The sequence below is a fragment of the Chaetomium strumarium genome (genome assembly GCF_033439665.1).
Source record: "Chaetomium strumarium strain CBS 333.67 chromosome Unknown B0T15scaffold_1, whole genome shotgun sequence".
NCBI classification, from domain to species: domain Eukaryota; kingdom Fungi; phylum Ascomycota; class Sordariomycetes; order Sordariales; family Chaetomiaceae; genus Chaetomium; species Chaetomium strumarium.
In genome coordinates this window covers 3,126,646-3,151,164 of record NW_026944429.1, presented here as the reverse complement: position 1 = coordinate 3,151,164, position 24,519 = coordinate 3,126,646, and the positions used below count along the sequence as shown (strand labels likewise).

The 24,519-nt window shown below is 56.6% G+C and overlaps 6 protein-coding genes across 6 annotated transcripts; 3 read left to right on the top strand and 3 right to left on the bottom strand.

Moving 5' to 3' along the window:
• Positions 1-450: 450 nt before the first annotated feature.
• Positions 451-2,411, top strand: B0T15DRAFT_546814 (uncharacterized protein; the record flags this gene model as incomplete). Its single annotated transcript, XM_062870164.1, has 4 exons — positions 451-536; positions 1,310-1,350; positions 1,432-1,531; positions 1,680-2,411. 4 exons carry the CDS (start codon positions 451-453, stop codon positions 2,104-2,106), a joined length of 654 nt encoding a protein of 217 aa, XP_062726066.1. The 3' UTR covers positions 2,107-2,411.
• Positions 2,412-6,628: 4,217 nt separating this feature from the next.
• Positions 6,629-10,232, top strand: B0T15DRAFT_31972 (uncharacterized protein). The gene is made up of 3 exons (XM_062864037.1): positions 6,629-7,348; positions 7,436-7,799; positions 7,949-10,232. The coding sequence occupies exons 1-3, from the start codon at positions 6,831-6,833 to the stop codon at positions 9,977-9,979; spliced, it is 2,913 nt and encodes a 970-aa protein (XP_062726065.1). The 5' UTR covers positions 6,629-6,830; the 3' UTR covers positions 9,980-10,232.
• A 707-nt stretch (positions 10,233-10,939) lies between these two features.
• On the bottom strand, positions 10,940-13,220 carry B0T15DRAFT_570879 (Aldehyde/histidinol dehydrogenase). Its single transcript, XM_062870845.1, has 3 exons — positions 13,005-13,220; positions 12,783-12,948; positions 10,940-12,704 (listed from the first exon to the last, which is right to left on the bottom strand). The coding sequence occupies exons 1-3, from the start codon at positions 13,076-13,078 to the stop codon at positions 11,115-11,117; spliced, it is 1,830 nt and encodes a 609-aa protein (XP_062726064.1). The 5' UTR covers positions 13,079-13,220; the 3' UTR covers positions 10,940-11,114.
• Positions 13,221-13,893: 673 nt separating this feature from the next.
• On the bottom strand, positions 13,894-18,848 carry B0T15DRAFT_31925 (uncharacterized protein). The gene is made up of 3 exons (XM_062864035.1): positions 18,301-18,848; positions 15,074-18,237; positions 13,894-15,003 (listed from the first exon to the last, which is right to left on the bottom strand). Exons 1-3 carry the CDS (start codon positions 18,745-18,747, stop codon positions 14,031-14,033), a joined length of 4,584 nt encoding a protein of 1,527 aa, XP_062726063.1. The 5' UTR covers positions 18,748-18,848; the 3' UTR covers positions 13,894-14,030.
• A 2,044-nt stretch (positions 18,849-20,892) lies between these two features.
• B0T15DRAFT_31894 (uncharacterized protein) lies at positions 20,893-23,127 on the top strand. Its single transcript, XM_062864031.1, has 2 exons — positions 20,893-22,236; positions 22,295-23,127. Exons 1-2 carry the CDS (start codon positions 20,980-20,982, stop codon positions 22,907-22,909), a joined length of 1,872 nt encoding a protein of 623 aa, XP_062726062.1. The 5' UTR covers positions 20,893-20,979; the 3' UTR covers positions 22,910-23,127.
• Positions 23,045-24,334, bottom strand: B0T15DRAFT_31898 (vacuolar ATP synthase subunit E-like protein). Its single transcript, XM_062864032.1, has 3 exons — positions 24,006-24,334; positions 23,410-23,918; positions 23,045-23,330 (listed from the first exon to the last, which is right to left on the bottom strand). The coding sequence occupies exons 1-3, from the start codon at positions 24,036-24,038 to the stop codon at positions 23,180-23,182; spliced, it is 693 nt and encodes a 230-aa protein (XP_062726061.1). The 5' UTR covers positions 24,039-24,334; the 3' UTR covers positions 23,045-23,179.
• Positions 24,335-24,519: the final 185 nt, after the last annotated feature.

Sequence of the window (24,519 nt, the reverse complement as noted above, 5' to 3'; positions counted from 1 at the left end):
AATGGGCTTATTGAGAACTGATGAACGAGGCAAGCGAGATGCTGACGATGCTTGTACTCCCAAAGACTGTACGAGCCTTTTTAAGAATGGCTGTGGTTGGTTCGTCGGACCTTCCCCAAGCCACCACGCCCGAACTCCAGTCTCCCTGAGGACCAGACAAGTCGAGGATGTCCCAAGGATGGAGGAACACTACGCGTCTGATGCAGAAAGAAGTCTGATTTTCGGCAACTCCAGAGGCCGGCTTCTTTGGCTTCCAAGCACTGGCTGACCTGTTCTACATCCAGTTGTGCATACAACGCTTCCGCGCCCTCAACCCCGCCTCAGCTCACCTCCCGATGTCGTCTTCGGTCCCGAGCTGTTGGGCATAGCGGAACGGACGGCTTGCAAACTCAGGTCACGGGCTTAATATGCACCGACTCAGACGGCTGCTTAATGGTTCTTTTCCAAGACATGCCTTACGCGGCCGTCCAGGGATCGCTCCGCGGCTGCCTCTTGGCGTCGTCCGGACTCCTGTGGTGCAACCGCCACCTCTCCGTGTAAGTGGTGTTCACGCACAGCGTATGGCAGGCTAGACCATGATGTAAGGGCCGCGCGGCAACCCACACGGTGTCGGCGCGCCGCCTGGCCCGAATGCCCGTCTAGGTAGACCTACCCTGGTCATCGGAGGCTCCCCGGATTGCTATGGTAGAACCCCAGAATCGTAGGGCTACACCGTACGGTTACGGTCGGACCTCCCGCAGGCCGTAGGCGTTGACATCATACACCTACCTATCTATACATCTACGTATATATACGTGGCGGCCTGGCCAAAGCAGGACCCGCAACCTCCGCTTTTCATCAACATCTACCTCATCTCGTGCGATAGTTGTCGATATTCAACCCTACCGATATTGCAGCCCTCGAGAACTCTCTTGTCTCTCTTTTTTTGAATGTCCATTTGCGCCTTAACTGTATCTCCCACCCGATCATGAAGGCGTCATCTACTACTACTATATTATTCGTCGTCGCTTCCGCCGGGGTTGCTTGCGCCCAATGGTGGGCCGGCGCCCCGGACTGCGCTGTACGTTCCACCCTTCTTTTTCATGGCATAACTGAAGGCGCAATCTTCTAACATTTGTCAACAGCACGAATGTTTTGCCTCCTACTGGTCGTCCGCCACGACTTGGCCAGCGCCTACCAGCTATTGCCAGGCGACCCAAGCCGCCTCCGTATCGAGGTGCCTGAGCTCGGCCTGCCAGGCCACCCCTACCGCCCACGTATCCTACAGTTCTCTCTCCAGCTCGCTGTGTTCGAGATGGACATCGTGTAGCGCCGTCGGTTCCACCGGCGTGCACACCGTCACCGCGCCCGGTAAATAACTTTTTTGCTTCTCCCTTCTGTGATGTCTGTCTCTACCTATTTGGAACGGGCTTATTGACACGGACGCCTTAGCATTTACTGGTGATTGGCACGGCCCAGGCCGCTACGGCAACGGACCGCCCGGTGACTGGGACGGGGACGGCCATGATGACCGAACGGAATGGGAGCGGGGGTAAGTCAAATCAAGACAAGAGGACATTCACTCTCCGCCCACTCTCTGCCCACTCTCTGCCCACAACCACCCCCTCCCCCCGCACACACAGGCTCCTTGGCTTTCCCCCCGAGATCAAGAAACCTGGAAGCTAACCTTCATGACTCAGGACACGCACCTGGTCCGGAGGCGTCTACACGGTAACAGGCTGCGAATGGAACGGCAACCCGTGGGCCGGCGGGCCCGGCGGTTGGGGCGCTGGTGGCGTAGCCGGCTCGCCCTGGGGCCCTTGGGGCAGCGGCTGGAAATGGAGCACCCTCACGCAGACCATCACGCAAGTCGTCACCGTCACCAACCCGGCCGGCGTCACGGTGTCGACCTCGGTCGGCCTGGCCGCTGTCGCGCAGGCTGTTAGTGGCGATCTCACGAGCACCAGCGTCATTGGCGCCGTGGATGCCACCAGCACCGGTGCTGGTGGTGGTAGTTCAGGCGCTGCCGGCGGCGGTGGTGCTGGTACCGGAAGCAGTGGTACGTTGGGGATTAAGGTTATGGGTGCCGTGCTGGGCGGTGTAGTGGTTATTGCTGCGTTGCTCTGAGGAGTCTGACCAGCTGCGTCTTTCTGAGCTGGAGGACGGTGGAGGGCGGAGGGGTGGGAAGGTCCTGAGAGCACGGTTGGACACTCCTTGGTTGTTCACGGCTCGTTTTGCGATGGTTGCTGCGGCTAGTCTTTTCCCCCCCAAGGTGACAAAATCCTTCTCCTGTATTTGGATCATGACGTTGGGGGGATGATGTCTAGGAACAAGTGACGAAGGAGATCGCAAGGATGGGCACTGTACCTAGCTCAACCTGATGACAGAGTTGTTTACTCATGGCGAAGGATATACCCACTGTGTGGTGTTTTGAGTGTCAGTGTGGAGGTGTCATCACCGCAGACTGGGCTGTTTCATTCTCATTGGTCTACCGCTCCTGCGTTACGGTCAACAAGCCATCAGAGAATGTCTCATCGCCAACCGATGTGTCCGATCCCCCTTATAGCGGAGGCACGCAAGCTCGACGACGGGTGACGAGGGCGGGATAAGCACCATTGCATCTTCCGGCCTGCCGAGATTCCGCTACCCCTGTATCGTGACACGTTCTCGGTGTGAGAAAGCATGATGACGTCCTGGCGACCCTTCTTGCAGCACGGGAAGGAAGAGCCCGGGGCAGAATGCATGCACGTCCATATATAAGGTATGTTGCTGATAAGGTTAAGCACGTGAGCTCGAACCCTGAAGCTAGACCGGTTGTCCTGACTTATCAGAGAATTGCGAAATTCGCCTGGCATCAAATCGATAGGCCCTGGATGAACGGCTGGGCGGTCATGGCCATCTCAGTCGATAAGGGGCACGAGAGAGGACATAGTCCCTGTTGTGCGCTCGACTGGGTTACCTTATGGGTATATAGGATGCCGTCGTCCCACGCACCCAACGACCTCTTCTCGGCCCAGTGAGACCCAGCGGGCATCGTTTTTGAAGCATCCGACCATCGTCACCATCGTCGCCCATGGCTTCCTTTCATTTCTACCCCAGCTGCTGGAGCCAGCCTCTTCATCAATCCATCAGGACTCGGACAGACATCCCACCCTCTCCACGGGCCCTGGTCAGGGTCGTAGAGGGTTAGGGTCTTGCACCAAACGATCCGGTATATTCATCGGTCATCAGCGAAGCAATCGATTCAAATCAGCGTTGTCAAGCGTGGAGGCACGGGAACCACAGGAACCCCCACACAGCGTCCCGTCTCCCGGCGGCATGGCGGGTCTCGACAATTTACCCCCACATCGGCTTGGGGCTCTCAGCAACGCGGCTGGTCGATTGCCCTGATAAAATCCCACAGGGGTCCTGTCAAGGTCGGATCGATGGGCAGGTTGAGGGGTTCGAGCTGGAGCAGAGCCGAGAGGTTCTGGATTGCGGCGCCTGGACCGCGCGACGGTGGCGAGGGCGGTCATGTTTGATGCTTTGCGATCCTGGCGTGCCTCGACATGCCGGCAGCATCCTTCACTGGCTTTATTTTCCGCCTTTTGTCACATCGCGCTCCCGGAGGGGCCCAGCTACCTAGCCGAACATGGAACGTATAACTATCTCGCAACTACGTACGTACGGTGTTGCATGTGATTTTCGCAGCGGGCCGGCATCCCCCGCCAAGGGAGTGTCTTGCAGACTTCGTTGTCAGGGCCCGACAAATGACGACGAGCTGCTTGCGAGAGTTCGGAAACTCGACCGAACGAAGCAGCGAGATCGGACGAACAACTGCGAGGGAAATGCTTGGGTTCATGCTGGGATACACTAGGGTGCTTGCAGTATCAGCGATTTATCAGTAAGAGCCGTGTTACGGCCCGATTCCGGCGACAGGCGAAGAATAGAAGCGATCCTTTTGTGGAGAGGCGGAAGTTGCACCGTCCAGTGATGGGGAGGGGGAGCATTCGGAAGACTGCAAGCACAAGCCATTCCGATTGCTGCCGACCGTGCTCTGTTGCAGAACTTGAAGGCTAAATTCGCAAACTAAGGGTAGTAACTGACTAGCGGGGGTCCAGTTCTGGATAATTGACTACCGAAGGGTCCGGGTTGAACAGCATACTGTAGTGTAGATGATGGGTTTATAACAGACCAGCCGATTCTGGAGACCACCGGGCCCTTTGACGCAATCGTCGCCATATCGCAAAAACTTTCCCGCAGTAGGCAGATTCGTGGACTTATTATTTTCTGCGACTCGGTCGGGAAAGTGAATGCTGTGTGGGTCGGACGGACTCATGGAACATGCCAAGGACGATCCGAGCGGGCTTGGTGGGCCCGGGCACGTGGGCGCTATTGTGTCGACCTCTTGCTACTATGTACTTCAGTACCTACACTAGTTAACCCCGTTGTCGATGTTGACAAGCCGGTTTTAGCGTTACTGTGGAGATAAGATGAACGATGCAACCGGACGGACCAAGTGTGTTGATTCATTGCGTTGGGCTGTTAGCAGTTCAGGAAGGATACGACTGTGAGCATCTCATGATGCCCGGTTTATGATAGCTGGCGCTTTCTCGTTTCCACGCGTGGGGGCTCTCACATGCGAGTGCGTTACACAACATGATTACACCTACCATTCGTGCCTATTACAGAGACAACATGAAGCATCACGGTGCGATGTATTCCTTTCAGAGTGCCAGCTCTGCATGACAGGTCGCGTCGTGCCTAGACCTTCCCACCTCAACCATAATGAACCTCCCCGCACTGGGCTGCGGCCCACACTACTAGTAGTGCCTATTGTGATATTGCCTGCCGCAGACAAAGCGAGGTCGTGGGACAGTTGGGAGTGCTGAATTCAAAGACTCATTAGCAAGGCTGAAATGGGGAGTTGACCGCTCGGCTTGAGCCGTCTGAAAGTGTTCGAGGAAGGATGAGGAGACAGTCCAGCTTGGTACCTACCTACCTCAGGTAGGTAAGGTATGTATTACGAAGTACTGTAGTTCCGTTGGCAACTGTAGTATGTACAGTGCATAATAAGGTACATTACCGTACTGCACTTCTAACTCCACTCTAATTCTCGTCCTATTCCCGTACTAGTACGCAGTTATTGGTAGGTGTTTGGTGTCAAAACATTAGGTAGTGAGCTCCTGCTAGCCTTGAACCCGTTTTTACATAGGTCCATTCAAGACATTCTCAGCACCGGGATCGCTTTCATTCGCAAGACTCCTCCAGTCTCAAATACACCACCGTGTATTTACAAGAGCGGGCAACCGAGCTGTTTGTACCCGGGGCCAGTAGGAAGGAGTCTTGTGAGCGCATTGTTCCACAGCAGCGTGGGGTCCCTCATCCTCAAAGGGCTCCACTGGACATACGCCCTGCCGCAGTGGCCGCATCGAGGCTGGCGAAGTGGGGCAATTCAAGTTACACACCTTATTATACAATACGCATGAGCGTACAATGTCCGTATAGTACACACAGTGATCTCGTAACGGCCTGGACCCGTGTGCACTTGATCGCATTCAAGCTTCGACGTGAAGTTATAACAGAGGCGGGCGAGATGTTACTGCTTTGCTGCCAGCCCCGGAAGGCTGGTCGCCTGGAATACCGGTCTTGGCTGGAGGAGAAGTGTTTTAGGTTACCCAGGTATTGTACCTACTACTTTCGCCCTGAGAGGGGATACCGCTTTACGAACTGTGACCCTCCAGCCCCCGATTGATACGCCACACTGGCATTGGCCCAGCTTCTCTATGTTTGCGGCAACATCCAGCAAGCGTGGAATTCGTCTTGCTGACCCCCGCGAACTAGCCGAGAAACCGTTGCAAGAGAGACCGTGCCTTGTTTGCGGACATTGTGACCATATCCAATCCTCCGTGGCAGTTAACGACATTGCCGTCTCACTGTCACGGCGATCGGGATGCATGCGGTAAAGGAATGGCAGGGGGCCGTCCACAGGTTAACTATTCGAGCTATTGTATGAACTCCAGCGGGCTGCAAGGAAAGTTACGGTATGCATACACATACAATACATATACATTGTTACCACCGTATGATAAGCCCCTGTCGAAGTGGGATGCATCCATGCTCCTGCATGCCGCCGTCCAGGTGAAGGAGAGAGTGAGACTTCAACAACCGGCGGTGGCCTTTCCGGGCTCACCAAATCGTCTTTGTCTTCCTCAACCGCCCAACTGCCATCTATCTGCCTTGACTCCGTCCTGCTTGGCGGGGTCGAGTGGCTCGAGTCGTCAGCAGGAAAGCGACGCCCGGGAGCCACATCTCTGCTGTTCCCGGCTAGATCACGGCTGTGGAAGCGGAGCTTCACACCTGAGCTACGACGCAGAAGGTAAATTAGTTACCTGCCAGCCGGCCTTTCCTCGCACCTTTTCCACTTACCATTTGCCACTTTTGCAGACAACCTGGAAGCCAAAATAAAAGCCTTTTTGCGTCTTGCATTGCTTCCTGCCCTGGGCGTGTAGTTCCTCTTTTTTTTTTTTTCTTTTTGCATCCTGCAACCGACTTGGCTTCACGGGCGCTCGCTTCCGCACTCTTGCAGTCTGCGACCAAGGTCGGGTGTGGGTGCTGCCGCAAAAGCTGCTGTCTGCGCCTGTACGGAGGTATTCGGGCCAGGTCCACGCCCACACGCAAGCAACCCCGGGCGGGTGTGCGCAGGGGTTCTTGTACTTCCACCCGAGCGTGGGGAAAGGTCAAAAACCGAGGGAAGCAACGGAACCAACACTCTCTTGCGTCTTGTATTCGTATCGTCGTGCTCCTGACAAGTTGACTCCCTTCCCCTTCGCCGAGAGTCTCGCGGTATCCGAAGCCAGCTCTTCCATTGCATGGCAATGGCGGCGACTACGACGAGCCCGTTCGCGGCGTCGAGTCCGCTGACTCCAATGCATCCCACCATGACAGAGCACGACTTCCGCTTCCCTCGGAGGCCAGCCGACGCCGCCTTCGGCGGCCGGAAGCCGGATCGACTCGACCAAGCGTACACAACCGTCGCCGGCTCCAGACCGGCAGCGGCATCGACGACAGCTCCCAGGACGGCGACGGCAAGTTCCATCGGTTTGCGTGCCGGGTTGCATGGGTTGCATGATTTTCGTCTCAGTCAACCGGGCGGCCCCCAGATTGACTTGCTGCGCGCCGCCGCCGTCCCGCAGTTCCAGCAGCACAGCGCATCGCGCGAAAGCCAGACTCTGGAGGAGATGCAGAGGCAGGACCCGCTAGCCACTCAGATCTGGAAGTTCTACGCAAAGACCAAGCAGCTCCTTCCGGCCCAGGAGCGCATGGAGAACTTGACGTGGCGGATGATGCATCTCAAATTGCGAGCCGCAAGGCCTACTGCCGCATCTAGGTAGGTGATCGTTTGCAGCCTGTCCACGGACGTGGGAAGGGGGGAAGAAGGATTAAATACCTTACTGACTTTGTTGGCCGAATGAAGAAGCGACCACGTCCCAGGTGCATCTGTCAGTGGCCCTAGCGGTATCACGCAACAATTGCGCAAGTCGTCGAATAATGCCCCGCTGCAAACGGACCCGATGCACTTGGACGACTTCATCAACAACGACAGCGTAGGAACTCCCGCTGGCATGGCGCTGACCCCGACCCTAGAAACCATGCGGCGGGCTGAGGAGAAATCAACGCACGCCGCGGCGACGGCCATTCCCATCAAGACTCGCAAGGAATCCTCGCAGCTTTTGATTCCCCAGTCAGTGCCTGTTGCCGCCCATCAGAGAGTGCGGGACGAGTTCGGCTATATCCCTCGTCACCCTCGCAAAACCAGCATTGATGAGACTGGGCAGCGTGTAAGTCTTCTTCCCTTGGTCTTTTCTTTTGAGAGGACACTTCTTGCGCCCCATCATGGCCCCCCTTCGCCTCCCCGTCGTTGCCATGGGATTTCATCCGTCACCTTTGTGTGATGTGATCCCCTTCTCACCTTGCTCACATCTACCAGACCCGAAAGCGTCCAGCCGATTTCTCCCCGCGCGTTCCCGCTGTGACCGGCAGCTACGCCGCCAATGGACTCGACGCCGACTCGGAGCTCCAGGAGTACTCCCTCGACCATGTACACCAGGCGGGCGCCGTGACGCAGCCGTCCACTCACCCGGGAATCCCCTTCCCTCTAGACACGTTCCGCTTGGACAGCGATCCCATCCTTACCTCTGCCGGCCCTTTCCAGCAGAACTTCTCATTCTCTCCCGCAAATTCGCCAATGGGCGCCCACGATGCATTCTCCACCATGTACAGCGGCTCCTCGATACAGCCTAACGCCTTAGGAGCAGAGTTCTATTCCCCGCCCGGGTCCGCCTATCAATCCGCTGTGTCGACACCTCATCCGCTGGGCGATGGCGAGGGCGGCTTTTACTTTGGATCCATGGATATGCGCCACCCGCGCCAGCAGCCCTACAGAGCCTCCCATGGCAGTATCGGCAATGCGTTGGGCCACCAGCTCCCGTACGCGGCCAGCAGCGGTAGCCTGATGTTTTCCGCTGGTGGTACCGACTCGGAGCCAGCCTCGGCGTTCACCGCGCCAAGCTCCTTTGGCCATATCGACCCCGCGCAAGTGTTCCAGCAGGAGCATCTTGGTCGCTCCTCGGGTGTCGGCCTTGGCAAGGACAGCATGTTTTCGTTCGGCGCCGATTCAGATGACGAGGACGGGGGTGCATTCGCAGATCGCAACATCCCGATTCCCCAGGATTTTGCGTCTCAGGGCATGGAGGACAGCGGGTTCGACAACTCATCACTGCAGTGGGATCCGTCCCTTCCGGGCAATTTCAGTACGCAAGCGGCAAGGTATCCTGCCGGTCCTCCGCGGAAGCTGGTGACGATAGGTGGCACCACCACCGATTTTGTGGAGTCAGCTGGTGATTGGGAAGGTGGAGGCCTGAACAGGTCGCAATCGCAGTCTTTCCGTACTGCTAACGGGCGTCTTGGGAAAGTGCCGAGGAACGCGTCGACGCCAGGACTGGCGAGCAGGGGAAATCCGTTCGACAGGTTGGCGCAGTCGACGCCCAATTCGCCGCCGGCTGAGCCGAACGCTACGTCGGGCCTTTCCTCTGTCGCTACTAGTCGCCCGTCGTCCCCTCCTCCGGCATCGAGGCACGGTTCGACAACTAATTTGCAGGGCTCAGCAGGCAAGCAGGGAGAGAGCAGCAGCACGAATACGCCCACGACATGTACGAATTGCTTTACGCAGACAACGCCGCTCTGGCGTCGGAACCCAGAGGGTCAGCCGCTGTGCAATGCCTGCGGTCTTTTCCTCAAACTCCATGGAGTGGTCAGGCCGTTGAGCTTGAAGACGGATGTTATCAAGAAGCGGAACCGCGGCTCCGGAGCGGGCCTCCCCGTTGGAGGCACGAGCACTCGATCTAGGAAACACGCCGGCTCCAGCGCCTCAGGAGCTGGCGTGAAGAAGAGCTCCTCCACGCTGGCCGTGTCTTCGAGTGCCAATCAGCAGCCGGTACAGGCAAGCACGCCTCCCGCAATACAAAACAGAGCTAGCAGCAACAGTGGTGGCGCGAGTCCTGCAAGTGCCTCCGCATCGGCTGGGAACACGGCCGCAAGCACGCCAACGAGCTACCATGCCGGTGCTGGGCCATCTGGTGCATCCAATGGGGTGGTGGGCGGGAAAGGGGTCATCCCAATCGCTGCCGCGCCGCCAAAGAATGCACCAGGTCCGGGCGCCGCGTCTTTGCCGCGGAGCGCAGCTGTCTCTTCGAAGCGTCAGCGCCGCCACAGCAAGGGCGCCGTAGCTCCATCGCCAAGCAATATGGACATCGACAGTCCCGAGAGTTCTACGGGATCGAATGAGGCGGCCAGGCCGTTGGGCTCCATGGGATCTAGCACCGGATTCTCTTCCATGCAGCCCAGCAGTAGCAGCCTGGGCTTTGGCAACAGCTTCGGCACAAGCTCTCGATCTCTGGCGGGACCCGGCAGTCAGCGTGCCGGTCCGCAAGAGTGGGAGTGGTTAACTATGAGTCTTTGAAAAAAGCCTTATGATCACAGCAAAAGATATGCTCGTCCGATTTACCCATACAGCTTCCGCTTGGTGAGGAATCATGCTCTCTCCCACGGCGAACCTAATCCAACCTAGCCCTGATCTGCGGCGCGATACGAAACCTACTTACGCTAGACGTCCGGTCAACCACGCCCTTCGATTTCAAAATCCCTGCGATACGCGAATCATTCACTGCGGTAAAACCGTGCTATCTCTTCCATATATAGGCCCAGGGACTTGAAGGAGACGGCCTGGTCTCACAAGACTCGGCTTGTCCGCGTGTCGGAAGCAATCAGAACGAATGACGAGGGGACATAATAGCGTGCTATACATTGCGGCAGCATACAGGACGGGGCGCCTTTCCACGATGGGGACTGACGCTTGGTGGGTTATTTGCGTACGCCCACGCTGTTGAGGACGGGCGAATCAACGAAGAAACGGTACACGGCTCGATTTTACGGAGTAGGGCTGAATCTTTTTCCGGATTTCCTTGTTATTTTTTTTTCTCCTTGTATACACGGTGTGGGTCCTTCGGGCACTTTAGATGGATGGATGAATGGATGTGTTTGATGTGGCTGAGTAGACGACCTGGGATACCCTTCCTTACGTGGTGGTACTGAGAGAGAGACCGAGAGAGACGAGACAAGTGCGGCGTGGCCGTAGCAGGGAGGGCCATTACGCTGGTATTAGCGGTAGAGGGGTGCGTTAAGCGTTCAGTGTGTGTGTATATGCGTCAACAGTACATCCGTCGAATAACTATCCGTGATGAATGCCGTTTCCCCTTTGGACATGTGGACCTGATGAGCATCTTCTGGTGTTGTTGCTGCTGATTGCCGATCTACTGCGGCTACGGATACGGTACATACGCATCCTTACCACTGCTGCTGAAATAGTTAGACGCCGCGAGGGGCCTCGGAAATAAGACGCCCTAGCTTCTAAGCCAAAGCAAGTATGGAGTGGCCAAATGTCTTTGTACAGATGAGATAATGACATGATTAAGGTCTTAGCTATTATCATATGGTTGAGTCGCATGTTACCAAGTTCTATCGAGTGCTTTCCAGGCGTAATACCCGACATGATAATGTACCACAGTCTTCTTCACCCTTCACTATTACAACATCCCTCAGCTGTTCTTGACGATCCCCAGCACTCCTCCGATCTTTCTGACAATACCGATGCCATACCCAACCTCCACCATCCCCTTTGTGAACCTCCAACTCCGCTCTTGGTCCATGATAGGGTACCGCATCGCCCCGGGGAGCGCCGTCCTGACCCCCAACCACCCCATCCGATCCTGGCACACAGCCTTGACGTTACACAGCCCCCTGAGTCCTTCCTCACCTGCAAACCTGCCATACCCCGACCCGGACACGCCGCCAAAGGGCAGCTGCACAGCGTAGGTGGCGCCAAAGTCATTGACTGCGACCATGCCGGCCTTGATACCCCTGACAATCTTGCCGATCCTCGGATCCGAGTCGGCACCGAACACGGAGCTCCCCAGGCCAAAGTGCGGCGCATTGGCCACGGCGAGGAGGTCCTCGGCCGAGTTCGACGGTGCGCGCATGAGCACCATGATCGGCGCGAAGCACTCCTCGTTCGCGATGGCCATGTCCGATGTCACGTCGACGAGCAGCGTGGGCTGGAAATAATGGCCCTTGGGGTGGTCGGGGTGGATGAAGCGCTTCCCGCCCGCCAAGAGGCGCGCCCCGTGCTGGACGGCGTCGGCAACCAGCCCTTCCAGCCGGGCGAAGGAGCTGTCGGAGATCATGGCACCCACATCGGCGGTAGGCCCGACGCGGAGAGCGCGCACGCGGGGTTCAAGGAGGGAGACGAGTGTGGGATAGATCTGCGGCGCGGCGACGATGCGCTCGATGCCGATGCAGTTCTGGCCCGAGGCCTGGAAGGAGCCTCGCATGAGAATCTCGACGACGCGCGCCAGGTCGCGCTTGCTGACCGAGTCGAGGACGATGGAGGCGTCCTTACCGCCCAGCTCGGCGACAACGGGGATTAGCGCCTTGGCAGCGGACGCGGCGACTTTATGGCACACGGGGCGGGAGCCGATGAAGGTGACGTGGCTGATGCCCGGGTGCGACGTGATGTGGTTTGCTGTCTGGGGCCAGCAGACGATGGTCTGCACGAGGGCCGGGTCGTGGCCGTGGGCGACAAGCGCTCCCCGCGCAATGTTTGTGAAGTAGGACGAGCTCCAGGCAGTCTGTTCCGAGACTTTGACCAGGATGCCGTTTCCGGAGAACAGGGCGCTGATGACAGGGCCGATCAGGTTGTGAAAGGGGTAGTTCCAGCTCACGAGGGCGGCCACCACACCCAGGGGCTCGTAGTGCACCGTATTGCGCTTGTAGGCCATCAGCAAGTTTGTCGGCCGCCGCGAAGGGCGCAGAGCTTCCTCGCCGTGCTTGATGGTCCACTGGAGTTTCTCCACCGTCACCAGGACTTCGCCCAGCTGCGCATCTACCATGGTCTTGCCACTGTCGAGGCATGCCACGCGGCAGATCTCTTCTTGGTTGTCCAAAACATACTGCAGGATGGAGCGGAGCACGGCGCGGCGCTCGCGGAAAGTCGTGGTAGCCCACTTCGTCTGCGCGGCCTGGGCCTGCTCGACCGCTCGGTCAATGGCGTTCGGCGTCGAGGGGTTTACGAGGCCGAGGAACTGTCCCGTTGCGGGCGCATAACACTGGACTGCGGTAGACCCCGAGACCTAAACATGGGCAGAAAGCGTTAGCTGTGCAAGGGAGCGGGGCAGGGGACGCTAGCGGCGGTTGCGAGCATGGCATACCTTGATAGCGGGCTCATCGAGGATCTCGACCTTCTCGGGCTTCTTGGGAAACGGGACGGTGTACCGGATCGGCTTGTCGTTTTCACGCAGAACGAGATATACGGCCGCCAGGGCACCCAGAAACGTCCAGATATATGCCCATGCATGCTCTGGGAGCCCTAATGACCTGAAAAGCCGTTAGCTTTGCTGGAATAGTCGCCTGTGAGACTCGGTCGATCTTACCCCGGGTCCTGGATCGCGCCACGGGACTGCTCCAGCAGACTCTCGACTGCTCCTATGCCCATTGTCACCGGCATTGATGTGCCGCTACGGGCTCAGCGCAGCCCTCGATCAATGCGGCAGAAATCGTTGAGACCGTCGGCAGCGCTACAAACCGGCGGTTCGCGAAAAGGAAAGAGCATGTCCTAGGAAGCTTCCATCCAATGTCACATGAAGCTCACGCCACTTTTCTTTTTTTGGGTTTGGCTCAGGGGTCTGCAAGGGGGGTTGCAGTTGCACCGGCTTCCGGACCCACAACTCACAACGCAGCTTCTTGGCCGCCCTGAACCGCCATTCAGAAACTCCAACGGGATTCCTGACGAGCTCCGACGGAGGAACACTTGCAGTTGCAGGTTGGTTTGAGGCCGATGGAGCGTCGAACCCCTCCGATACTTATAAATCACACGACGCGCCGAAATGCCCTCGTGAATCTAAACAAGCGCTTTTGAATTGCCATTAATGTATATACATAGAATGACTCTTGTATCGGTAAAAGCGCAACGCACTGTCAGACCGCTTTGGAAAACGGAAAACGCCGCCAGCTTCGCCATGCACATCCCATCCAACACGCCGCCTGCCGTGGAAACACATTAAGGAAAGACAAGAGACAGAGTGATCAGCGCTGTTGGGCAACAACAACAACTGAACAACTGACAGCCATTTACGGCGAGCTCCGCTTGCTTCCCGGACAGCAACATTTCCCTCCCACCGAACCATAACAGTAACCTTGAACCGTCATCGCAATTCTACCTCCCCCGCCACGGCTCGTGCCCCCGGCCTTTCGGCCTTGAGCGGATGCGTAATATCATGCAGCCTCCCCCATGTACGCTGCGTGACGCATCTGGGATATCTAACAAGATAAGTGCTCAAAGAAATTGGGAAAACGAAGAGAAACGAAGGATTGCATGGAGCTTCAAGCCAGTACACCACACAGTGGCATTACACGAAATGGTATCAAACACATACGCCTCCCTCACGCCCCCCATCTCATCACGGATCAATGCTCTTCTTCGAGAAAGCAGACAATCCGCGCTTCCGCACCGTTGTCAGATTGAACCGCCGCTGGCCGGCCGGGTGCTCCTGGGCCGAATGCGTCGACTCGATCCTGCTGAGGCGCGCAGCCGACGTGAAATCGCTGCTGGCCTCAAAGCTGGGGCGGACCCGATCCACGGACCGTCGTATCCTGTCGTACGACGGCCTACACCTGTCTATCGATGGCCGCGTGACTGCGCGCTCGGCTTCTTCCCCGACGAACTCCTCTTGCAGCTCGGCCGAGGCGCGGCTCTGCATGATGTAGTTCGTTCCATCGCTTCCGTTCTGCGTGCGCGTATTGTGGGTCGCGATAGAGGGTGGGTAGATCGGCCGTCTGTCCTCGTCTACGCTGGCGTACTGTGCGTGCTTGGCCTTTCTGCTTCGACCGGACAGCTTGGACTTGGAGGACGAAGCCGACTTCGATGACCCGCCTTCGAGGCCCTCGGTTGCTGCCGTGATCGCAGCAGCAGCGTCATCGTCGCCATAATCACCCCGCTTGGCCTGCTCCCGAATGATGTCCACGTCTCGGGGGAACCGCTGCTTCTGGATCGTCTTGACCACCAAGCGAGGAAGGAGGCAGATTGCTGGCGTGACGATCAGGCACATCCAGAAAGTGAGCTCCTGGTAGATCTGGGGCGCCGTCTGGTAGAAGCCGACAGCATAGGTACTAGCCGTGTACACCCCGGTCCAGAAGAAGATGAAGACGTCGCTGATCACAACCACCAGAAGCATCAGCCAGTCCCATCGGTAGGTGTTAATCAAGATGTAGGTGTTGATGGTGAAGACGGCGGGATGCGCGATGTATGCCCCCAATCGCGTGCGCTCGGCGACATCGAGCCCGTTTCCAGCCGCGGTGGTGGTGAGTATGACAAAGATGTACGGAATGAAGAAGCTGGCAACGGACTGATAAATGCCGTCAACCATGTACGCCCTGCATGAGTCGTGTCAGCGGGGACGCAAGATCTGAGCAGTGAAAAGGCGTGGAAGGACAAGATACTAACCAAAACTTCGTTTGAGTCCACTCCTTTCGTTCAATGCCGCGCCGGTAGAGCTGCGGGACCGCCAACGATACCGTGTCGCTTACATCCTGGTCCAACACGCCCATGAGGATGACAGGGACCGACGTGAAGAAGAGATTGAACATGAGGATGTAGGTGTATTCGTAAATGTACGAGATGTCGAAGTTGCAGAAGATCTGGTACCAGAAGATGGCCCACGTCCAGATCATGTTCTTGTAGAAGAAGTTGCTGATGGACTCTGCCAAGCGTCGGTACGACCATCTGCCGTGTACCAGCACTAGTCTCTGCAAGAAGCGGAATTGCCCGATGGCATAGTCGGAAGACATGACCGCCTGTCGGCCTTCCAAGCCGGCAATACCGACGCCAACATCTGCCTCCTGGATCATCGCCACATCGTTCGCGCCATCGCCGATAGAGAGAGTCATGACGTCGAGCCCGTTCTTCACCATGGCGACAACGGCGGCCTTCTGCGCAGGGCTGACACGGCAGCAGAGCACCGACTTGCATCGTTTGCACAGCAGCAGGAACTTCTGCTTCAGCGCATCGCTGAGGACCCACCGGAGCGTGAAGCCGTCGATTACGAGCGCATGAGTAGGTGCCGGAGGTTCATGATCCTTCCTAGCCTTCTTCAATTCCTCATCACTGCCCGTCATGTTGAACTTCGCCAGGCCGAGATTGATCTGCTCTTCAGCCATCGCGAGGTATTCTTCTTCGGTCGCCAAGGCCGCTTCGTCTTCGTTGACCTGCAGGTGAAGGAGATCCAAGTCGTTGTTCAGCAAATTGCACGAGAAGCCAATGTTGATTGCTGTCTCGACCTTGTCGCCCGTGAGTACCCACAACTTGATCCCAGCATCGCCCAGCACCGCGATCGTGTCCGGAACGCCATCCTGGAGGCGATCCTCAATAGCGGTCCCTCCCAGCAAGATGAGGTCTCGTTCGATCTTATCCGCAACCTCCTCAAGCTTCTCCTCACGATTCTCCAGAGCTGTGGCGGCTAGATCGTGTTCCTTTCTAAACTCGCGGTACTCCTCCTCCGAGAGTTCCTTTTCGGCAATGCAGAGCGTCCGAAGACCCTCGACAGCGAACATCTCGAGATGTTTAGCCGTCTCCCTCCGAAGTTCGGCCTGCTCGCCCTTCTTGAGACGCGAGTAGATGACGCTATCGGCGCCTTTGCAGAAGAGCACGATCCTGCCATCAGGCATCCTGACAATGGCGCTCATTCTTTTCCTGCTGGAATTGAACTCTATGGTGTTGAGGACCGGGTAATGCCTGTCGGTACCCATGACGTTCACGTTGATGCCGTTGCTTGACGAGCCAAGAACCGTGAAGCCCATGTCACGAGCCGTAGCTACCAATGCCGCCTCATCCGGGGATTGCGCCTTGAAGACCATCTTGGGAGGGTCGCCCGGTTGCTTCTCAGCGATGACAGTGTGGCAGAGGGCAAGCGCCAACATGAAATGTTCGTTCGCCTGCTGTTGCTCAGGGCCGTTTTTGCCGGCGAGGTCTTCGACGAAGTCAGGCGCAATGAAAGTCACGTCTTCGTCGTGAAGATACGGGTTGTCGTGCAGTTCCCGAAGCCCACGGATGGCTCTGACCTTCGCCTGGGCGATCTCGGCACGGATGGTCTTGGCTTCCTGCTCAACGTCGATACCCAGTCTCTTATTCATGCCGGCTTGAGCTTCCGTATACGCTTCGCCGTAAGGCTGTCCGTTGATCGTTGCTTTCTTGAATTCCATGACGTTCTGCGTGAGCGTGCCCGTCTTGTCCGAGAAGATGTACTCGATCTGACCAACGTCATCCGATATGTTCCAAGACTTCGGGATGCACGGCTGATCGATCTTGTCGTAGTACATCCCGATATCGCTGTAAATAAAGAAGGCTTGCAGTGTCCTCACGATTTCGATCGAAATGTACAGCGAGATCGGGACCAAGTTCTGAAAGACAATGACAGCAGCCCAAAACGTGATGAAGCCGATCAGACCAGACGTCCCTCCATAAGACCCATACTCGAACCAGTAACTGGACGCATCGGTCTTGGCCCAGGAGACGCCGTTTGCGATGGCTGCGATCAAGCACATGGCTAGGAGGACGCCGAGATTGCAGATGACGTTGAAGTTCAACTCCCTCGCAATGCGTGCTCGCTTGCTTGGCGTAATGCCGGCGTTCATCATGATCTTAGTATCGTGGCCGGTGAACACAACAACACCGAGAGCCCATTCCGTGTTCCGCAGATTGCAACCCCGTAGAAGCATATTATCGATGCCAATGGGTTCTGACATTTCTCTCGGCTCGCCATGCGGGTCCCATGGAACGGCCTGCCGCCACTTAATCGCGCCATTGTACTTGTAGAGGTTCGCTTGAGGGGGCTCGCTTTCGATCACGAACTGAGCGCGCTCGCAATCGCGGGCGTGCTTCATCCCTCGACCACACCGGAGAGCCGAGCGGACCTTCAGGTTCGTTTCTCCATCCAAGTTCTTCGTCTCGATGTAGCATGCGCCGTCCGGGTCCGACGTGGCCAAGATGATGATGTCGGCTGGAAGCTCGTCATCGTTGTATATGCGAACAAAATCGCCAACGACCAAGTTCTTCCAGGCATCCCTGTGGAACCTCGCCTTGCCTGAACTGGGCACCTGCTGGTTGATCAGGCTACCTTTGAGGTTGTCAAGAAGGCGGGCCTCGTTTTCCACCGCAGCTGACAAGACGGGCATATCCGGGTTGCGAGGCACCGGCGACGGGACCGGCGTCATTTGGATCTCTTCTTGCGCAGGGCCAGATGTGCCGGGTGTGGCGTCAGGTTCTTCCCACGGCGTGCTCCTCGTCTCGATGGAGATGCGGGGGTCGGCAGTCGTAAAGGTTTGGCGTCCCGTTTTTGCATCCCTCTTCCATAACCATTCAATTGCGTGCCATATAGAGCCAAAGAAGCGCGAATTGGCCTTCTTGAACCTCCGCCACAACGAGACATTGTCCTCCCGCACATTGACATTCTCGCAGCCCACCAGCCGATGAACGGGTGCGTTGTTGAGCTCGTTGTCGAGAACCGTTCTTCGGTAATCCTCGATGGCATCCTTGACTGCCGTAACGAAAATAATAAATATTAGGGGAACAGCGTTGAGGCCGGGATTGACTCCGCCGAAAATAGGAAATATCTGAAGTGGCGGGTTTGGTCAACACTTCCGTCGGCTCGGATACCAGGGCGCGGGGACACTTACGACTAGGATAACGGTAACGAGGAAGAAGATGTTGGCGAGATTGTGGAACTGGAAGAACAGGTTCTTTGGGATGAAAGAGAGCGGTGTGTATTTGGCCGTCCGAATCTTGTTCCGCGAGTATTGTTGTATCGGATGTCCCTCGTCGTCCTGGAGCTCGCGCGGCAACGGGAGGTTGAAGTACAATCTCCTCGGTCCGGTCCCATCATGATTCTCATCCGCGACACTATTGCTGTCCTTATGCAGGCTATCTGCCGGTTGAGATTCCTCCGTCCCTTCAGAAGCCCTCTTCTTCTCGTTCGGCGTGCCCTTGTTGTTATGGGCTCTACCGATCAACGAGAGCCGCTTCATGGAACTACTCTTGACAGTCAATCTTCGCGTAGCCCAGCGAGCCCTCTGCCTCGAGTTGAGTCCTGGGATTTCCCCCGGCTCCCCTTCCGGAGACGCCATCGTGCTGGGATCGCGGGCAGTGCCCGATCAACCCCAAGTTTGCCGCCAGGCCGGTCAAGCTGAGCGTAATGGAAAGTGCCAAATGACCGCGGATCGTATTATTCCCAGAATTGATTCGAGATGTCCGCGTTATCCGGGGCGGTTCCGCTCGAGGTCTGACAATCGTCGCCGGCACGTGTCGCGATTATTCCTAGTCTTCTCGCTATCCGCGGAACCAGAAGGAAGCAGTGCGTTGAATTGAACGGTAGATTCCAGGGCAACGGGAGAGATTGGGCCAGAACGCAGCGTTTCGCAACCCTTGTGCCGCTCCTGGCTGGTTCAGGGAGAGGTTTTGATGCGCGGAGGCTCCGGACGTTGCTGGTGCTAGGCCGGGCCGGAAGAGTCGGGGATTATGCAAGCAGAAAACGAGAGGACCATGCTCCTGTGTACATGTATTGTACAACATGGGGCAAGCCTGGAAAGTCAGCAACCCGCAAGGCGAGTCTGGGAGCTCTCTGGCAAGGTCCGCATGGATAGGAGCGAAGGGGAATTTCGACAAGTGCTGTTGCTCTTGCGAGACGCAAGGCTTGTTTCTTGGCCGCGAACAAGAAAGGCCAGACTACAGAACCGGGGGAGCCCCTGAGATCCGGGGTTTCTGAATTGGTCAGCGCGCTCATTTTCAGCGTTCGCGGCACGAAAGTGGGGCTGACGCTCGGTCTCTAGCGCCTCGAACTGGCACGACTGGGTATCCGTACGGAGTAATGTATCTGAAGTATTTTACCAGAATACGGCCCTGTCTCTCGCCTCCAGACTCCAGTGAGGTGCTCCATGGATGAATTAGGTCCTATTGTAAATGGAACTGTTTGTCTTAAGTCACATGCAATCCCAGTCCCCTTGCTCGTATTAATTAAAGTTTCCACTTCCATGATCCAAAATTCCTCTTGCGCAACAAGCAACCAGCGCAACCTAAAAGTTATCTGATCGCCACCACCACGCCCAAAATAACTCCGACACCACCCCCTTCTTTTACACAACTACCTTAATTACTGTGCAGCAAGGGAGCATATGGAGGCGTATGCAACAGGCGGGGTTTGGAAGGGGGAGAACAATGGATGTAGCCAATTTGGGATGTTGGAGATCTCGTCAAGAGGAACTGAGTAATCCCCCGGCGTTTCAGTGATCTGCCCCATTTCTTTCGGGGTTTGGTTGAACACCGGTGGCCGACACTGCCATCTTCAAGTTCGGACTGCAACCCTACCGGGCGTTAGGACGACTGCAATAGAAAGCATCGGAAATATTGTGTACTGTGGTAATTTCCAGCCATGCAGGGTGCTCCGAACGCAATACTGTGGTAGACCTGAGTGATATTATTAGCGATGCCTTCCTTTTATGACTGCCCTGTGTGAGCCACGGACATTTCGGTTAGCTACTACGAAGTACTAGTACTAACTTTAGTAGTTACACTGCAAGTGATCTCAACCTGGACCCGAACCGAGATCCAGGTAGGTTGTGGAACGGCTTGTAAGACCCTTTGCCTCAAGCGCTCCTCCTCAGCTCGCGGCACGGTACCGTAGGCAGGCTGCAGTATTCGGGCATTGTGACCATTGTCATCCGGTCGTCAGCAAAACTACTAGTATGAAAACTCTCAGCCCTACTACCCCGTTAGAGCCATAAAAGCCTCAGAATGAATGCGCCGTCTGACTTCCCGTGCTCCCATCCGAGACCCGTGGAAGGGTTTCAGGGTAACCCGGAATGCGGAATCCAAGTTTGTGCGCATGGTCAAAACCACTGTCTATGAGGTTATGACCACCATCTAGTTACTGTCGAGTATTCAGTTGTAGATCGAACAGTGATTGGTATTTATCACCAAGTACAGTTCCTAATAGATTAGTAGGTAGCGCTCTAGTGCGCGCGCCCTTGGGGATGGGAAAGGACGCAGGCCAGCGGCTTCAGTACGCGTCGACTCGAGATCGAACACAACCCGCGTCCAGTGTACTTGGGAGTTTCGCATTTTACTGTACCTATCTTAGAATTCACATGCGAGGTGTGTAACCTGCGTTGATGCGAAGCACGGTTGTCGCTACAGCTACTGTGCGAAGTACTGTACGTAAGTACAATGTAATTACGCACTCGCGGTCTGTCTCACGACGCGGTTCATCTTCATCAACGACGCGTCGCAGTGCCAAGACAACTCTATCTCAAACCCGTCAGCCAAGGAAGAGTGATCGCGCGTTGAGCTGAGACTGACTCGGGATGTCCCGCAACGCCAACATCGCTACCTTTTTCAAGCCGGTACCAAAATCCTCGAAGAGCCCTCAGCCAAAGACCTCAACGGCAGAAGTTCCGCCAACCCCACCCCCACCATCGCCATCACCACTGCCTGCCCTCTTCTCCTCATCTCCGCCCGCGCCCGCTTCAACTGTCAGAGACCGCAATGCAGTAATTCGAGCTTCGGATGACGAGGACGACGATGGCTTCAGCTCCTCTGACGACGATTTTCCGTCTCTGTTTCCAAAGCCCTCTGGCAGCACGCTCCCCCCCCGGCCTGCAGGGAAAGCTGACAATGTCTATGCCACGCCCAAGGCAAAGCGGAGAGCGGTCGAGTTTCACTCCTCGCCCTTAACCATCAACACTCGACACAAGTTTGACATCAAGGCGCTTCTCAAACATGCCGAGGCAGACAACGTCATCGAGGAGAGCGAGCAGCGCACGGCTGCCATCTTGGCCGAGGAGTCCCCAACTGCATCTGGGCGAAGGACGGGAAAAGAGGGATCCGTCAGCCTTCACGACTCAATGTTGGAAGTCCTCTCTGACCCCGAAGGAAGTCAGGATGAGGGAAACCGCGCGAGGCTAATGCGCGCGATGAGACGAACAGAGGCCACTGTTGAACGGAAGAAGTGGTATTTCTTTGACCGCCAGGGTCAGCCCAGCACTACTGCGATGGAAGTTCACCAAACCTTCCCCAAGGCCAAAGCCACTGGGGTTTGGACTCTGCTCGCATCGGAGGCGCACAGATCCGAGATTTTCGAAGATGGGTTAGCCTTTCATATCCAGAGCAAAATGCGCAGCCTGCCGGACGAGATATTCCAATGGGTGTTGAACCAGGTCACGCATGAGAAGCACAAGAAGCTTCGAGACGAATACTTGCGGCTCCTCGGCACTTGCCCAGACCAAATCCAACGACTCATCGACGAGGACCTTGTCTTGGGGCTGTTTCGGGACCTCGGGGCTTCTGGACGGGCCCTGGGGACGGCTTCACAGCCGGGGGGGCGCTCAGAAAACGGCGCTCCGTATCCAGAGCATAATCGCGGTCGTCTACAAGCCGTTCTCCGGATTCTTGCAGAGACGGCACATGCTCTGAATATCAAGGTGCTCACACGGGTCATGTCCATCCTTCTCCGCCTCGGCATCGATAACATTGCACGTGAGGATTACGCCGTTAGTACCGACTTCCAGGACGCATTACTACGAGTGGTATTAGCGGTACCTTGGAGGTCATGGAACAATTTCGTGAGATACCATCTCCAGCCTCCGCGCTAACAAGTGTCTAACCTTCTTTACGCTCTAGTGCGGTCATGTAGGCGAGTCCCTGTATATCCACACCGTAGACGCCACCCTTCGTTGGGACGCGGTTTCCGCCATCCCTTTACTACATCCGAAGTTGGTGGAGCTGCGGCGGAGGCTAGCACTGGTCTTCGTGTTTGACGACACGCGTCGGGCGTTCTCCGCGCCAGAAGAGACCTTCAGTATACGGTCCATCATCGACCGTCTTGACCAGGCCGATGAGTTCATCATCGACCGAACCAACACTGATTACTTCGAACTGCTGGCCCTTTCCGAGATGCTGAGTGTCGCAGTTGGCGACGGCTCACCACCCGGTGACGATGCCAGTCCGGAGGCTATCAAGCAATACAATTCTGAAGTCGACGAACTAGCGCACAGAATCAGGTTCATGTGGTCCAATATTCATGGGCAGGGCGCCGCCTACATGTCGAGGATGGAGGCCCGAGTTCAACTCAAAGACTTCGAGCGCAAGCTACAACATGCCGTACGAACACGGCCTCCTCTCAAGGGAGACATTTTCGAGATGAATGCTAGAGAGGACGAAGTCGACAGACCCAAACAGCAGCAGTTCATGAAGCGGTTTCTTTCCAAGAGCCAGCCGCCCCCGAAAACGCCTTAGAGGATAATTTGGCGGCTGGAGAAGTTGTTGTGTGACCTTGGTGCATGGCATATCTGAATGCTTCAACTGCTGGTGGAATCGCTCTTCAACCTGTATCATACAGACAGACCCTTGAGATACCCCGTCGCACAGTGGCTTAGCGTGGCTCTACCTCGCGGTCATGATAATCAATAATGTTTTCCCAAGCATAAATCCCAGTCATGTATATGAGCTGATATCCCTGAGGTCGGATTGCAAGTAACGCCCTCTGACGAGATGAGCAGAAGTGGCTCAGTCGAAGAACTTGCGATTAGGATTCTCGCCAAACAGAGCCTTCCTCATGGCGGGCAAAGCGCTCTCCCTGAGCAACTCCAGCCTGGCCTCAAATGTGTTGTTGATATCGATCTTACCGTTGCCACCCACGATCACCACACCACCCGCGCTGTATCATTATCAATCATATCACGTTAGCAATAGGTTCGCCCGCAGTGACAATCAGGTGCTGGTGGGCCTGTGCATACCTCCCGTCGGGCACGTCATTCTCCTCGTCGATGGTGGCCGCCACCTCCTTGCCAGTCTTCTCCTTATACTCAGCGGCGGCCTTTTCGATCGCCTTCCGCACAACCTCATAGTCCGCCTTGCGCGCGCGGATCTGCAGTTCGGGCTCGTTCATGGCATAGAAGCCCTCCAAGACCAGCCCCTTCAGCACGGTCGTGTACCGCTCCTCGTCGGCGCTCGCCTCGCCGAGCCGCTTCTCGGCCGCCGCGAAGATCTCGTCCAGCAGCTCCTGGCGCGCGCTCAGCACGCGCAGCCGCGTCTTGTTGGCCATGGTCGACCGCGTGATCTGCTGTGACATGGTCGCCTGCTTGAACTTCTTTTGGTATGTCGAGTCGATGGCGTCCGTTTCTTGGCGCACCAGCTTGGACTTTTCGATGGCGAACTCCTCGTCGGCTTTGATCTCGATCTCGCGCGCCTTCTCCGCCGCTTCTTGCTTGATGAAGGCGGTCATCTTCCGGAGCTCCTGTCCGACCTGGAGGGGGTCGTTAGTTAATTCCCTTTAGGGCGTCGAGGACACACCAGCGCCGGTGCAGAGGCCGAGTCTGTAGCCATCGCATACCTGGTCGTCGGACAGGGAGTGGATTTGTGACATGTTGAAAGGTTGGCGGTTGGTGGTTGGGCTGACTCAGTGAGAGGGGTGGTCGGCGGAAGGAGGAGGGGGATATAAACCAAGCTCCTAAGCGATGGTCGGGCAGAAGGCGGTCTTCGCAAGCGGGAGGGAATCGGGTAGATCACGTTATAGGCGAAATCCGAAGACGGGTGGTGGCTCCTACACTAGTTCTGGTGTTGTTGGTGTGCGGAGGGTGTTCGGCGGATGCCAACCAACAACGCCGTTGACGCAGCTCCGTCGCATGGATTAACCTGCTACAATTGGCTTGGCAACGGCGCGGACTGACGACAGGATCAAGGTTGGAGCAAGGTGATAAGGCAAGATAAGCACCCATAAAGCTATCAGCCACCCGACGGTGCCACTCACTAGCTGACTGTGGCTCAGCTTCAAGCGGCCACTGCAGCAACTGCGAGTTGCCGTCTTGATCGCACAGTGCCATCCGGCTGACACCTCGCACTCGCCG